Below are 16,234 nucleotides of genomic sequence, written 5' to 3'. Positions count from 1 at the left end.
ACATTGCTGTCTATCACTTGGATAAAGACATGAATAAAATTCTAAGCAAATTTACAAATGTTATAGAGCTGTGAGAGATCACTGACATTGGATGAAATTCTCCACTGGCTACAACATTGGGCCTAATCTAACAAGATGAAATTTACGAGGAAGAAATGTAAAATTGGAACCCAAGGATTCACCTGACCAGATCCACGTATTAGAAAAATTATTCTGGCAAATAGCAAAATAGTTGTTTAGCTTCATCTTCTAGGCTGGAAGAATTTGATGACAGTATAAAACTTTCATCTTAAACTGTTTAAGAAACCAAAATTATTAGTGTGACTGCTTTTTTCCCCTCTACTACTAGCACCATTGAAGGTATAGAAAGTGATGATTTGCTATAGGGAACATCTGAACTTGCCATGAACTCAAATGCCCTTTGAAGTTGTTGTTTTTTCTTTCATACCCAGATATTTAGAGCTCATGTATTTCCAGTTTCCATTTTTGACATCTTTTCTAAAGTTTTTGTCCAGTTTAATCATAAGAGTCTGCCAAAGTTACTGCTCAGACTGAATTAATGGATGTATATTAGTTTCTTATTGAAGGATCTTACTTAGATATTTTGGTGGTCATTAATGGTCATTCCCTTTGGTGTTTTGTAGAAGTTTATTCCTGGACCTGGGTGTGATTAATAATAGTCTACTATTATTATTTAATTTATTAATATTAATAAATAAATTATAATAAATAATATATATATAATTATATAATATATATAATAATATAATAAATAATAATATAATAAATAAATAAATAAAAATAAATTAATAAAATTATTAGTAATAGTCTACTAGTAGACTAAAAAGCATTTTGAGTTTTAAGGAATAACTCAGTTCAAGTTGAATTGAAGCATACTGTTTTGAATTTCTTTTTCTTGTGGTTTTTCCCTTTTGATTTTCTTTCATAACATGACTAATATGGAAATATGTTTTAAATGATTATTTATGTCTAATCAGTGCCTACTATGTGCCACATAATTTTCCAAGCACGAGGATCAGCAAGCCATGGTCAGGAGACCAGCACCTATTATTGTATCGACTCTCAAATGAGAATTGTTTTTACATTTTAAAATTCAGTTTAACAGTGTAAAAACCATTCTTAACTTATGGGCCATCAAAAAAAGTGGGGAAGGGCAGCAGCTGCATTTGGTCCAAATGTTGTAATATGCCAACCTAGCTTATACAAAGAACAGTTATCACTATCAAGGAGTGTATATTCTATTGGGGGCAACATGATCACATAAATAAATAGAACATATCTATAAAGCAATTGCCAGGTTTGGCAGACTAATTTGTAGATCAGTTTAACAATAAAAAGTTAAAAGGATTTTTGAAGTCATAATGTCCTTGATAAATAGGAATATTCAGACATAGTCAGATTCTACAAAATTAATATATTCTCTAGACAGAGAAAAAAAAACATAACTGCAAAATAAGCTGCTATCCAGAGGCTATAGCACATGGTTGTTTCTGATAGCTTTTTTTTTTTTTTTTTTTTTTTTTTTTTTTTTTTTTTAATTTAAACATCATCATTTCCAAATATCTTTTCTTCACATACCCAGGGAACTATCCTTTATAATTGGGGAGGGAGGGAAGCAATTTAGCAAAATTAATAAACACATTAACTGTGTCTTATAGTATAAGCCATGCTATTCTATAACCACTGTCCCTAACTTCCGCATAGAGGGAAGGGAAATGTTTTCTTATCTCTTTAGGACCAAGGCAGGTTATAATTACTCTGGGTTAGGAGTTGGGTTAGGCTTTACATTATTGTAGTCATTGTAATTAGGGTTTTTTTCAATTCTCTTTCCCTTTCAAGTTTATAAAAGTTTCCATAATTCTCTCAATTCCGTTTTATCTTTGCTTTTGACAGTAATCTATTGCATTCACGTACCATGGTTTATTTTGCCATTCCCCATTTGATGGAAATCTATTTTGAGTTATTTTAACACCAAAAGGACCAGATGCATCAACTGACTCAAAACTTTCATTTTTACTATTGATTCACTATTTTTTCTATCTGTGTAAACACAATGTAAATAAAGATAAGTATAAGCAAATATTGTATCTTTTATCTTGAAATAAAAATGCTCATTCTATTTTTATTTTCTTGCATTGTGAAATCTAAAAAATTTTACTATCAACTTAACCAAATTGGTCCTTTAAAGTATTTTAAAATTCTGGTTTTATTAATGTAAAATGCCAGTTTTATACAGAATAAAGGAAGAGAATTTATGAGTTAGATTAGGATCAAAGGTTTTATGGAGGAAGTAAGTCGTGACCTAGCCTGACAGAAAATAGAATTGGAATTGGTTAGAGATAAGGATTGGAGGAACAAAGGCCAGGAGGAATGTAGTGAAAGATGTGGTTTGGCTAGTTAATGAAAGAACTGTGGTAGCACAGAGGTTTGGATTTTTCTGGTAATCTTTAGAGCTGCCATAGTCTGGAAGACTTCCTGAACTCAAATTTAGCCTCAGACTATGTGACCCTGGGCAAGTCCCTTAATTCTGTCTGCCTCAGTTTCTTCATCTGTAAAATGAATTAGAGAAACCCATTCCAGTATCTTTGCCGAGAAAACTCAAAAGAGGGCAGGAAGAGTCAGACATAATTGAAAAACAACTACTAAATAACAGGTAGTCTTTAGAACTAAGTAGGTTTCAGAAGCAGAATGCAAAATGAATTGCAGAGTCCAGAAACTGGGAATAGTAATTGAAGGCCATAGATTTAGAATGAGAAAGGGCCTTTCCTAGTTTGTAGAAAGGATGAAGGGAGAATAATACAGGAGATAGATGAAGGGAAGAATTGACAGGAATTGTGTGATTCTTTATATTTCATATAAGTTCTTCATTGACTTGTTCTTCAGTCTTCACAAAGCAAAAAATAAGATGTCTGCTAGCAAATGTGCAGATTTAGTCTGGTTTGTCAGAGCATTAAGTATAGCATAGATTAATTCAATATGCCATCCTTATCCCTCAATAAACAACACCCTGAACTTAAGAGGAACCTGTATATATGTAAAACTGAATTGAAAAATTGAACTGGGAAATAGGAGAGACAAGCCTTTTATGGAATTTTTTTTTTAATTCATTTTTCCAAATTATCCCCTCCCTCCCTTCACTCCCTCCCCCCCATGACAGGTAATCCCATACATTTTACATGTGTTACAGTATAACCTAGATACAATATATGTGTGTAAATACCATTTTCTTGTTGCACATTAATTATTAGCTTCCGAAGGTATAAGTAACCTGGGTAGATAGACAGTAGTGCTAACAATTTACATTCACTTCTTATGGGATGTTTTTAACAAAGTTTTTTCTTTTTCCTCAAGTAATTGAAACTGAGATTCCTTTATTAGATTCCTTAAGGCAGAACTTTCAGGACTCCACTTGCTGATCCTGTTTGGAATTGAAATTATGAGTTTTTCAGATAATTTACCTACAGTTTTCATCTAAAATCTTTTAAGTAGCCAGCTAGATTACAGGAGGGTAATGTAATTTGTTCTGAGATATGCTTTTCTCCCATTTCAGAAAGAAAAAACTTGGGATTTAGTGTGTACTAGTTTCATTTAAAAGAAGTAGTAAAAGAAAAACAATTCTCCTGAGACAGCTGGAGAGAAGGCTTTTGGTTCTAGAATGTTGCTGTTGTCTGCTTTCCTTTGCAGACTCCAACCTGCAGAGATTCAAAAATCTATTGTATCTAACTAGATTGTAAGGATTATCTTTTCCCTCCCAATACAACAGAATCAGGATTGATTGAAAGGATAATAGAGAGATCATTAAAAATTCTAAAGTAGAGATTATTTTAAAATTATTTTGAAGTTGAATATTGGGAAAGACAAGTACTGCAAGTGCAATGCTTTAGGTATTCTAGAAATAGAAGACTTAGTAAGCTCACTTATCATCTTAAAGACTTAAAGGGAAAGTTAATTTGTGTTAAAGCATTCATTGCTCAATGTGTCACACTTTGGTAAATTTTTTTTTTGGTAAATGCACCTGCAGTGAGATCCTTGGTTTAGGCGAGGTAGAATCTCTCTCATTACATTATTGGTTTGTGCTTAGTATTGTTTATGTTATAAGTTGTCTCTTGACTTAACTAAATTCCCAGTAAAATCTTTTCAGGGTTTAAGAAAGCAGTCTTTGCTATATTGTTGGTAATGTATGTGTTTCCTCAAAATTTAACTTCAGATTATTAAAGAATGGTTTTAGTTGTATTGTTGCAATGTGCTTGAAAATCTAGTTGGTTTCTTGTCAGATTTTACAAGTGTTCATTTTTTAAATCCCTCAGAATCCACTTCTATGGGACAAAGTGACACAAAGTGAGAAAGCACTAGAGGTTTTGTTAGCTGCACAGTTCCATATATAGTTACCTATATACTGGGCCTTACTTGAGTAGGAAGATTAGAAGCCTAAGTAAAACAATTATTGTAGTTTTGTTAAATGTATAAATATTATATAAATAAAACATATAATATTATATATATATATATATTTCCTCAAGATTGTCACCTGATTATAATGCTAGCCAAAATTACTCATTTCCAAACATTCAGAGTTCAGAGATTATGAATGGTTTGTCTTATGGAGTAATAGTCAACATATTTAAATTATTTTCCTCTTCCTGTCTTAGGGATTTTTCTAATCCACATTGTAAATTACCTATGACTTTTAAAAATTTACCCTGTTTTGACGTTTAGGTTTGCTTCTAACAAAAACATTTCTTAGGAAAGGTAATAACTCTCAGCCAAAATTAGACCCTTAAAAAAAAAGCTGAAATTATCCAACTATTCCTAAGTTTAGAAGTTTGTTTTGGGAGGTTTTGTTGCTATTGTTGTTTTTTTCATTTTACTAAACATATTGTGCCAAATTTTGGTAACTGGGAAAGAAATGACATGCAGGAAAGGGACTAGAAAGAGGTAATTTGTGGTGGAATGTGTGAAAAAGAGATTCTAAACTGTAACTCCAAGTCACTTAAATTTATTTTATTCTTTCCACCTAGTCCATTTTGACACTAGAAGGACCGAGCACACAAATTGACATAAAAATTTTATTATGATTTTATTTAAAAATAAAATCTCTTTCTTTGTTTTATGAATTTAAGAATAAATAAAAGCACTGTCAGTTTGGTGCATCAAGGTGTGCAGTATTCTGATCCTTTGTGTTTAATCTCTTTCTCACCACTGAGAACTGGGCTCTAATTTCATTTTATTTTCATATTATCTTACATAGTCTAAGGCAATCCTATGCAATTTCTAAGCTATCACCAAACTACCTGCACCACTTCTGCCTTCCTTGCACAACACCTATCTTCTGTGTTTTTTTTTGTTTGTTTGTTTGTTTTTCACATAAGAATGTCTGCTTTTTGAGGTCTTTTCTTGTTTTGGTATTCCTTGCTTAGCTTAATGCCTAAAGTCATTTCATTTTATTGATTTCACTTCTACCCAAACTTACTTTCTCTTCAAACTTTAGCTCCATTCTTACTTACTTCATCTTAAGCTTGCTACTAAATTTTTCCTGGTTTCAGGTAATATTTGAAGTCGCTTTCATTTTCTGTAACCCATCTCTTCTATTCTTTTACCCTTTGTTTCTTAAAAAATTACCATGTTTTCCTAAAGTAAACTTCTATTATCTAACACCTAGATTACCCCCTTTCTTTGTAATTTCTTGATCTCATCCTCTGTACCTCTTTTCACTATCATCTCAGAGACTAGTAAAAAAAAAAAAATCACTGTGAATGAAAGGTAGTAAAAAAAACTATTGTATAGTCATTTGGCAGGTGATAAGGAGAGACTTGTTCCTTTCTTGACCACTGCTTAAAGGACTAAGAGCCATCTAAATCCTATTTACCTTAATACTAGTCTTCTCCTACAATACTAAAAGCATAGCAGTATTCCAAGAATACTGTCTGAACATAGCTTATACCTTCGGGGAGCTTCTCATTTTAGAATTGAATACTTAAAGTATTTATATGAAAACAGAACTAAAACTTTCTAGCTCAGACTGATTCTATAAAAGCAAGAGATGCAAACAAAGTACAGTACTAATTGTTGAGTAGTAAGAGAGAATTTAAAACAAATCCTTGGCCCGCAGAATTTTTTAGGAAATAAGAAAACTGAGAGGTTCATTAAAAATTTTATGTTTATGAGATATCTATATATGTGCCAGGCAGAGATAAAATTGAAACTGCCACCAAGATTATATCTTTTGGGGAAGGGAACATCATGTGAGTGGAAAATTAAATAAAAATGCAGGGTGTTCTAAAAAAGTTTAATAAGATTCCTAAATTTTCTTGGTATACTGTGCATATACAAAGTAATTTCTGGGTGGAGGAGCCCTACAAAAGGTATGAGCAGGGACAAATATTCCTGTAAAAGGTGGCACTTGAGCCAAAATTTGAGAATTAGAGATTCTACAAGATAATTATAATGCATAGTATTATATGAATGAACAAGAAAAATGCAAAACGGTGCTCTTAAGTTTTTTGGAAGTTGTAACCAAAAGTGAATGCTTCATGGAAGAGAGGTTGCGTTTAAGTTGGATATTTAAAGCTAAGTAAAAGGTCAGCAAGTTACAATTTCTGGAATAAGAAATCTTCTGGCATAGAATTCAGAAAATAAAGCTTGTTCCAGGGCCAGAGAAGAGAGTAAGCTAGAGTATAGAGTACATTTAGAGAATAGAAAAGTCATATTATTACAAATTGTAAAGAATCTTGAATGCCAGGCAACATCAAGAAAAAATGAATTTAAAAATAGAGATAAGTGTATATGCTGATAGCAATATGTACATGTATTTTTATACTTTTAATATATTTTTAACTATCAGTGATTTGAAAATCATGAGGGTAGAATAATCACAAATATTTTTTGTTTAATATTTCCCTTACCAACATAAGCTCTTTATACCTTACATAGTAAGATCTTCTTTAGCACATTGCTCTAAAAATTCTGGTTAAATGAGTTAACCAGAATCTCCTGTTTTAGTTTCAAGCCTTATTGAAAACCTTTCTGAAATGCACTCTTTCTGTCTTATTAAGAGGACTATAATTATCTTAGTAATATTTTCTTAATTCTGTGCCATTCCAGTTTATTTTCAAAATCAGATGTCATCTTTTTTTTTTTTTTTTTTTTTTTTTTTTTTTTTTTTTTAAGTATAAAGGGATGGAGATTGGGCTAAATGTATACTTACCGAAGAGATGAATAATTTGAGATTATTTAATTTGACCTTGAGATGTTAGAAGTCAATCTTGTGTTTCATTTCAAAGGATCCCATAATACCAAAAAAAGGGGAGGGGCAACTACTTCCTCCCTCCTCCATTCTTTAATAGGAGTGAGGGAAGGTAAGTGAAAGTGAGAGAATAAATACTTTACTCAATTCCCTCTTCATAAAATTAAAAATGCCCTCTTTACTCTAGTTAGTTTTTCTTATTTTAAAAGAGAATAAGTCAAAGTCTGTAAGGTTCCCATGTTTTAAGAAAAAAAAAAAACATAAGAGTTTCAGAAACATTCTTGGATGATATTTTGGGATAGATAAAAAGGGAGGGTATAAAGCAGTGACCCAGAGCTTACGTCTGTGTCTGAATGCATGTGCACAGCTATTTGAGCTAATTTTGCTATTTCTTAAAGGAGAGTGGAGTTGATAGATATTTGGAGCTTTGGGGGCATATTATTACATTTTGAAGTGGTTTATGGAGAAAGTTGATCAGAGATAGCTCCTTAGCTGAGTTGCTGTCTGCATAGGCTGTTAACAATTGTTTCTCTGGCAGCAGATCTTGTTCATCAGGATTGCATCATCTCTGGGAGAATGGCCAAGGTCCGCAGCCCCGGTACAAAGACAGTCTGAAGCAGATGAGGCCTGTTCTTTTTCTGAAGCGGCTCTCCTCTTCCTGCCAGTCCTCTTCACAGCATTACTGAAGCACAGTTGTTCTGAATTTCTTTCATTGGATTGGCTCTTCACTGGACTCTGTCTCCCAGCTGCTTCCGGCTCACCTGGCTGATGCAATTTCTTTCTCTGAAATCTCTGTTGGAATTGCTCTTATAACATTTTATATTTGTTTTCTCTGGGAGTGGCCAGAAAGATCATGAGTTTTGTACATTGAGTAAGTCATATCAGAATGACAGTAGCAGAGGCTATTAACCAATAAGGAAGAATCCTGTTCTAAAACACAGGGGCAACTATCAACATATTCTGGCCTGTTATTTATAACTGCCTCCCTCAGTATGATGACTCCTCGAGAGTGCTCAGTCCTAAGAGATGTGCTGGTTCTGCAATCGGATCAGACAACTGCCTGTGGCTCCGTGTGGATTCTGATGGATTCTTCCCGGAATAGTGATGCTGATGAGAAAGAAGTTCAGCTTCTGCTGCAGTCATGTTACCTTTCCTATATATACATACACTCCCTTTCTATCTCCTTTTCTCTGTTCTACATTCTTTTTATTGCTTATCATACATAAAGGATATTGTTCCTCTGGTAAATTTTCATTTTTCTCCTTTCAGTACATTACATCTCCTCTTGCATCAACTCTATAATCATCAAAATAAATGTTTTAGTCTTTGTATTTTGAGATTTTGACCCCTTTCTGGTTGAACTGTTAATGCTTCTTCCTGTATTTTGTTTTTTGCCTATTCAAAAAATTTTTTGGCATTTCTGGGGATACTTAAGTTTTTGGTCTTCTCATTATATCCTCTAGGCAATAGTTATTTTTAAGGTATAATGCGTCTGCCCAGTTTTAAGATTAGGAAATTTGTAAGATAGAAATAAAATCTAGTTTATCTGCAATGCATAATCATTGAAATCTGGTAAAGACCTTTTTAATACTGTATTGAAGCTCAGGCATTATTGTGATGATTCTGGTAGCATTAAATTTGGTAGATTAATGTGGGTAAACATTTTTGTTTAGAAGGCTTTGGTTTACTAAAAAGTGAGCCTGTTTTGATTCTGAAAGGAAGAATCAACTATTTTCTCTAAAAGCCCAAGTCACTTGCTTTTCTTTCTTTCTTCTTTTTTTTTTTTTTCCTTTTGGTAGATGCCTTATTTTGACCCTGATTCCAGTACCAAGACAGCAACAAACTCATCCTAAGTTTCAAGGGACTTCTCGATGACAGGGGGTCTGCCTTCTGTCACTCTCCCTTCTGCAGTTAGGCAAGATAAAATATGGTAGAGGGAGCTGGGGGTGGGCAGATGTGCTAATAGTAGTTGATATTCTGAGTGATTTGATCAAAGTAAAGTGGTTGGGTTTTGGAAAAGGGTATTAGGCAAAGGAAGCTTTGCAGGATATGATAAATAAAAGGAAAGATACCTGGGAAATGTAGGTGATACTAAGGATTCAAACTTAAAGAGAACATGTTAATGTACTAGTCATTGACAGGTTATAGTAGTTGATCTTCTCTTATTTAGAATTAAGACCATTTCTTTCCTTTTTTCTTCTTTTGTGCCATACTTCATTTAGGAGTATCACACTGAATAATTCAAAAGAAAGCTGTAGCACTACATTTTGGGCATAAGGGTAAATAGAGCATTAGTGGGTCTGGAATGGAGGGTCAGGAGGAGTTAAACAATTCTATAATAAAACTTATTTCTTGGAAAGAACTGTCTTGGTTCAGTATTATGTCCACCAGTGGCATTCCTTTCAATACTAATTATTTGTCTGTCAACTTTTTCCAGATCTTCAGAGGACACTGGCAAAGAGATTATTGGAACTTCACATCTGCTGGTCAATATAAAGGTGACTGAGCCAAATAAAATCCCTTGGCTGGTTTTCCTTTTTCCCGTCCTTTAAATTGACATATTGCTACTTAGCAGATGCCTTTTCAGTGACCTCAGTGAAATCTCCTGTGTAACTGATTAGGAGAATGTATCATATAGCTGTTTCTGTCCTTCTCTCCAAAGTATCTCTAAAATGTTTGAAATGCAGCTTTTAGAAATTGAGTTTGGTATTCCATACTGGGAATCTCTCATTTGATTACAAAAGCTCAAGTAATTATAATGCCTGATTTTGAAAATAAAGATGGGCTATTAATGACCTAAAAGTTTATCTACATTACATCTTATAGAGCACAAGCATTCCTTTCTATCTGGGGCCTTCCCTGATTCCCTTATTTGCTAGTGCTTCTCCCAACCTGCCAAAATTACCTTGCATTTAGCATACATTTTGTATTTATTTTCTATTATGCATGTTTCTCATATAGAACATTAGTTTCTGGGTAACAGGAACTATTGGGATTTTTTTGTCTTTTCCCCAGCAGCTGGCATAGTACTTCTTACTATATAGGGACTTAAATGCTTGTTGATTGATTGAGGACAAGATCAGAGGACATATAAATTTTTTAGCTGCAAAGAAGTACAAGATTTGAATTTAGATATTCCAGTCCTTCATCTCATTCACAATGGGAGACTATAATTTAGAAGAAGAAAGGCCCAGCTTATCTGTTATGGTTCACTTGACATATGACATGAGTCATATGATTTTGGACAATTTTTGTAGTAGGAAAGATGGAAACTTGCTTCTTTTCTGTCAGTGCTTCAAAATGAGATAGAATTTCCTTTGGAAATCAACATGAAGAGATTTGACTATTAGCTAGCTCAGTTTTCATTAAGTACTTAAAATTAGCATTTAGCCACTATTATTCTTATCCTTTTTATTAGGTCAAGACAATTTTTTTTTTTTTTTTTTGAGGCAATGGTACAAAAGAATGCTTTACGAATGAAGTTACAGCATGAAAAGAACAATTATTCATACATACTTTGTGCTGTTTCCTCATTTATTTTACCTGGCAGTCTTTATGCTGACACTAATAACCCTTACCTCCAACTTCTCCAGTCTTGATTGTTAATAAGCCAATCTTCAGAAAATCTTTCCCCAAAAGAAAAGTAACAAGCAATAACAGTTCAAATTTACCAGACTGTATTTGACCCAAATCTTAGGTTACTGTTTTTGACATGTAGAAGAATAGTTGAATGAAAGAAAAGATGTCTAGTGAGTTGGTTGGTTTTTCTTTCACTGCAGTTATAGTACTCTTAAATTTGCTGTGCTGATCAAGGGTGGTATGGTCACAATCAACCTTTCTCCTGTTTGTTTTATCTGTCTTAAACAGCTTCTCTTTTACTTTGACTCAATTAATTTGACTCGAGCTTAAAAGTAGAGTAAAAAAATCTACCTTCTCCAACATCCAGCTATTTCTCTGTTATTGGAGAATGCCTGCTGTGTTTGTTGTGGGAAATTCTATAGAAATGTCTAATAGTTGGTGAAATTTGGAGTGAGAAGGGGCAGAAACTATTTGAGGTCAGTTTGGAAATGATGGTAGGAAAAGGCAGATAATTAGGGTTAAATAAATAGTTATTTATAGACAAGTTTATTAACTCTATAAGCAGACTAAACCCATCAACAAACCCATCGCTCCTATTAATGAACTGTGAGGAAGAAGTGAGATGATAAAAGATAATAATATTTAACAGTTATATATCCTTTTATAGGTTATAGAACCCTTTATAACATACCTTGAGGTAGCTAATATAAGTCTAAAGAAAAGTCAAATGGAAGTCTTGCTTCCAAGTATGTTGATCTTTCCAATCTGCTTCTTTGATCTCTAACCTTTCAATCCTCTTTTTTTTTTTTTTTTTTTTTTTATTAGATGCCTTTAATTTCTGCTCTTGAGTAAAACATAGGTGGACCCAGTGGCATAGCCCAAACTAATCCCAAATTGCCAGAAATCCAGGGAAATTAAGTGGAATATTTTTATTCCTAACTGGATAGATCTGTTCTGTGCCCTGTGCCTAGAGTAGCTTGTTGTTCATAGTAATTTTGGAATTCTAAAGTAATTGTCAAAGGCAGTAATACTTTTCCCTATTTTCTTAATATAGAAGTTATTGAAATATTTGAAAGATCCAAGATAACATTTGTATGAATAATCCTTCCACTAAGCGCACAACCATGCCATTCCTTAAAGACCAATTTATGAGAATTTATACCTCCCTTTTTTCTTCTCCCCCTCAAAACCATAATATTGGAACCAACTTTTTGATGGTGAGCAAGTCTTGACTAACCTGACACACTTTGCTCAGAAAACAGACACACAGCATTATTGGATCAATTATTGAAACCTTTTTTGATTGGTAGAACTTGCCAAAACTGTGTTATACTGGCATGAAAGAATTTGAGAATCCTGACCTTCCTCCATCCCAAAATAAGACATTCTCAGAATGGGACTTTAGTAAAATGTTTAGGATTTTCAAAAAAATTGGTCTAGCTTGAAATGAAGACAAATTCCCTCTTCATTCTTCCTAGACTGGTCTTGTTCAGTCCCATTTGTTTATGTATTTTAAGTTATAATATAAATCATCTGCAATCCTAAATATGGTTTTAATTTCTTAACTTTTTCGTTTTTTCTACTGAGTTGATTTAATAGGTATACAGTTGATTTCTTAATTTTTCTTCTTTTGGTCATTGGTCATTTGACATTTCAGTGGGCTGTATCACAAACAAGAATTCTAAGATTTTATAGTTGAAAGGGACCTTAAAATATAATTCTTACCCAATTTCTTCATTTTTTGGATGAAAAAACTAAGGCCTAAAATCAATGGTAGATCTAAAACTCCTAAACTAAGCTAAAAACTCCATCTCCTCACTTTCGGTTCAGAGCTTTTCTCATATATAACATTGCATGTATGCAATATTTTTGCATGGATTCCTTTTCTCTACATCTTTTTGTCTTATTATGAACCTTTGATCTTATTCACCTTGAATTTATGCCATGCAAAGTACTTTTTATATTCTGAGAAAGCTTTGTTTTTATACCTCATCAATATTTTTCATAGTCACTATCAAGTACATTTTATTCCCCTTTTTAATATTTTAATCTCCTTTTGGTTCATGGTTCATATCATGCCCTCCTTTTTACTTCAGCAGTTTATTAGTTGCTAGATCCCAGTGGTTTGTGGGAGTCAATGCATAGCCATTTTCCATTTCTTCTTTATCTTACTATGTATTGAATGCCTTTTCATTTTGAATTTGCTATTTTTCTTTATCATAAAAAGTGCCATTTTGTGATCTGTCTATTTTTATTCAAATCTGTCAGTATGGCTGGCCAAAAGACCTAGCATTTGAGTCATTAATTCTCTGCCCTTTCAAGGATTCATTAAAGTAGAATTGTTGAGAATGTGGAAGTCTGTGAAAAAGAAAATTATAAGAAACAGCAGCTGTTTCCAATCAGATTCAAACTATAAGTAGATTGGTGTGTATTAATTAACACTGAGGAAAAATTGCATTATTGGTTATTAGCAAAAACTGAATTAAATGATTGAGAAGAAAAGTTTAATAAAGACAATAAGCTATTAAGGAGTTAAGTGAAGTTGTGAGATTCTTCTAGCAATCACAAAAGACTACTTATAAAAACTAAGTTAGGCCCTGAGGGCTAGTGGATAGCTATGGAAGATGAAAAGTGACTAGAAAATCAGCTTGGGGAACAAAATTAGCAGTTGAATAGGCACTCTGGAGTGAAAGTCTTAAGAATAAAAGAAAGGTTCTTAATGGTTAGGTACAGCTTTAAACATTTACTGAGCCCCTAGAATCTCTCATTTTAAAAATAGGGAAGGACTGGAGAAGTAGGCCACAGTTGGTTTTTTTTTTAAGTATGCTGCTTAAAAAAATGAAATATTCATGAAATGCCCTGCCTTCTGTCCCAGGATTCCTCATGTCCCTGACATGTTGGTTGAGGCTCTGCGGCTCACCCCCGCTCTCAGAGTGGCCAGTCTCCATTAATTGGACCCCGTGATTTCCATCTACTGCTGTGTTGGACGTCATGAGCATTGCAGTTCCTCTGGGAGTCACCACACCAGATACATCCTACTCAGATATGGCTGCTGGTTCAGAGTAAGTGCTACTTCCCCATTTTTTGGAAATTAGGAGAGTACCTAAAAAGCTTAGATTTTTAGGAGAATCTCAGAACTTAAATCTAGGATTTTCTAAAGTAAATCTACTTTGTTTCATTTGTGAATGTCAACAAGGGCAAAAGGGAAAGGCAATTAGAAAGGAGAGAAAATAAGCCATTTCTCCTGAACTCTAGGAGTGGTAGCTAGGTAAATAATTAACAGGATCATATTCACAAAAGAATGATTACATTCTAATTTCTTTTTGGTATAGGTAAGAATAAAGCAAATATGCCACCCTGCCTTTTAGAGTTACTGATTATTTAATTCTCTTCTGGTTGGGGGTAAACTGCTTTCCTTTTTCAGATTTATCTTAAAAACTTCAAACCGATGTACTTCCCCCATTATCGTAGGGTAAAGGGACTGATCCAAATGAGACTATGTATGGCAGGTTACTTGCAACTTCTGACATCTGGGAAAGAAAACAGGACAGCCATATCATCTATTTGTTCTTTATAACCATCTCCTGGAAAGAGGACCTTCAAAATCAGTGGTACCAAACTTTTTTTCAGCTGTGAGCCACTTTAGGAATTCACAGAGTTTGTCGAAAACCAAAAGCCCAGTCCCTAAAATAGACTGTCAATCCATGAAGAATTTAATTGCCAAATGAATATGAAGGTAGGCCTTCATTACACAACTTTCTATGTATAAATCCATCCACTTTTCCTTTTATAATCTTCTTTTGCCCCTCCTTTGCTTCTTGAATTACTCCAGGTCCCCTCTATTCTTTTTCTCTGCCCTTAATCCAATCCTCCTTACTTTTGGAAAGAAAGAAGAAATTCTCTTCATTTCTAGACAAAGCAGCACTCTTAACTATACTAGTTTCTGGTAGTCCACTGAAAAACTCAAGGACTGACTGAAGGATTCCTTCATCCTTAAATGAAGACATGCAGATCTGTTCCAAAGCTATTAGGAGTTAGGTTATGGACAGGGGCAATCATAGTTGTTTGGAGTATATTCAAATTTTAGGCTGTGTAATAGCTGCTTCTCTTCCAATTCCTCTGGGTGTTTCCCCTTTACTGTAATTCCCTGAGCAGCTAATGGTCGGATTGGTGTTTTTTTGTTTTTTGTCTTTTTCTTAGAGCTAAGAACATTTCTTATATATTAAACTTCTCTATTACCTTCTGGTTCAGTCCAGCTGCATAACAAATTCCATTGGTGAGGTACTTAAAAGAAAGTTCCCCAGGCCTGCAAGTTTACCTTGGCTTTGAAAAAAAATTTAATTTGGGGGCTACTTGTGTGTGTGTGTGTGTGTGTGTGTGTGTGTGTGTGTGTGTGTGTGTGTGTGTGTGTGTGTGTATAAATATATATATATATATATGTGTGTGTATACGTATATATATGTATATGAATATAATTACATTTGGGGGAGGGTAAAGTTTCCTTTTCAAACATAGAAGGGTTCATTTATTTATTCCTTGTGTCAAGATTTCCAATTTCAGGAGGCTTTTACCTCTGTGATAATCTGGGATGGAATTTTAAAACACCTTTCTATATTTGGCCCACTAACTACATAAGCTACACTGAAGGAAAATGTATGGTCTATGTATTTGCCTTGCAAATAATTAACCTCTGACCATCTACAGCTTAAATCTAAGATCTGTAACTGAGGTTACATTTGTGAGGAACTTCAACTAAGAATGCTAAACCCATGCCATTTGAATTTGTAAAGCCAGAGGAGTTAAAGGCACATTTAAGTCTATTTATTTAGTTCACTGCCATTATTCCTATGGAATCAGTTGCAGACCACAACCACTAGTTTACTTCTGAGGTGAAACCCAGCCTATAAGGTGTTTTTTTTTTTTTTTAACTTGTCAACTCGGCAAAACATCTTGGGAGCCAATATCCATGCTCTTGTCAACATATTACTATATCTGAGAGTCATAAACAACAGTGCTTACTAACATTTACTTCTTTGAGGCTCTCATTGTATCTCAATTTTGAAAACCCTGTGAAAATAAACAAGGAAATTAGGTAACATTTATATAGTGCCTCACATATTATAGGTACTTATGAAATATTTCTTGAATTGGTGTGAAATTAAAATATCATGGTAGCTGGTTATTGTCAAGACATTTGAAAAGAAGCCTACCTGACTACTGTATCCTAAAGAATCCACACTGTCCCTTGTTAATATTTTGGTCTTAGTAAATGGGGTACTGTAACCAACCTGGGATTGAGGCAGGGTATGGATTAAAGTGCTTCCATTATCTCCACACAAACTTCTTGGATGAATTGAAACCTGACTTTATAACCTCCTAATAGAATTGTTA

General features: G+C 33.7%; 1 protein-coding gene and 1 long non-coding RNA gene across 10 annotated transcripts in view; one reads left to right on the top strand and one right to left on the bottom strand.

Annotated features, from left to right (window-relative positions):
• Positions 1-16,216, bottom strand: part of LOC141551846 (uncharacterized) — a 30,233-nt gene extending 14,017 nt beyond the window's left edge. The window contains exon 1 of the long non-coding RNA XR_012484983.1: positions 16,132-16,216. This is a non-coding gene — a long non-coding RNA (uncharacterized LOC141551846). The remainder of the gene's footprint in view (positions 1-16,131) is intronic.
• The window catches only part of SETD5 (SET domain containing 5), a 70,268-nt gene that overhangs the window by 14,808 nt on the left and 39,226 nt on the right, over positions 1-16,234 (top strand). For 7 of the 9 annotated variants that reach the window (XM_074283968.1, XM_074283965.1, XM_074283963.1 and 4 more), the window contains exons 2-3: positions 9,702-9,762; positions 13,719-13,905. In XM_074283968.1, the coding sequence (XP_074140069.1) occupies positions 13,835-13,905 (71 nt within the window). In that variant the 5' untranslated portion in view covers positions 9,702-9,762; positions 13,719-13,834. Of the gene's footprint in view, positions 1-9,701; positions 9,763-13,718; positions 13,906-14,473; positions 14,580-16,234 lie in introns of all 9 variants that reach the window. The other 2 variants (XM_074283960.1, XM_074283964.1) reach the window with 2 other exon arrangements.

This window comes from Sminthopsis crassicaudata, chromosome 1 (assembly GCF_048593235.1).
Source record: "Sminthopsis crassicaudata isolate SCR6 chromosome 1, ASM4859323v1, whole genome shotgun sequence".
NCBI classification, from domain to species: Eukaryota; Metazoa; Chordata; class Mammalia; order Dasyuromorphia; family Dasyuridae; genus Sminthopsis; species Sminthopsis crassicaudata.
Note: the sequence above shows the minus strand (reverse complement) of the source record. Positions and strands in the feature narration are given on the sequence as shown.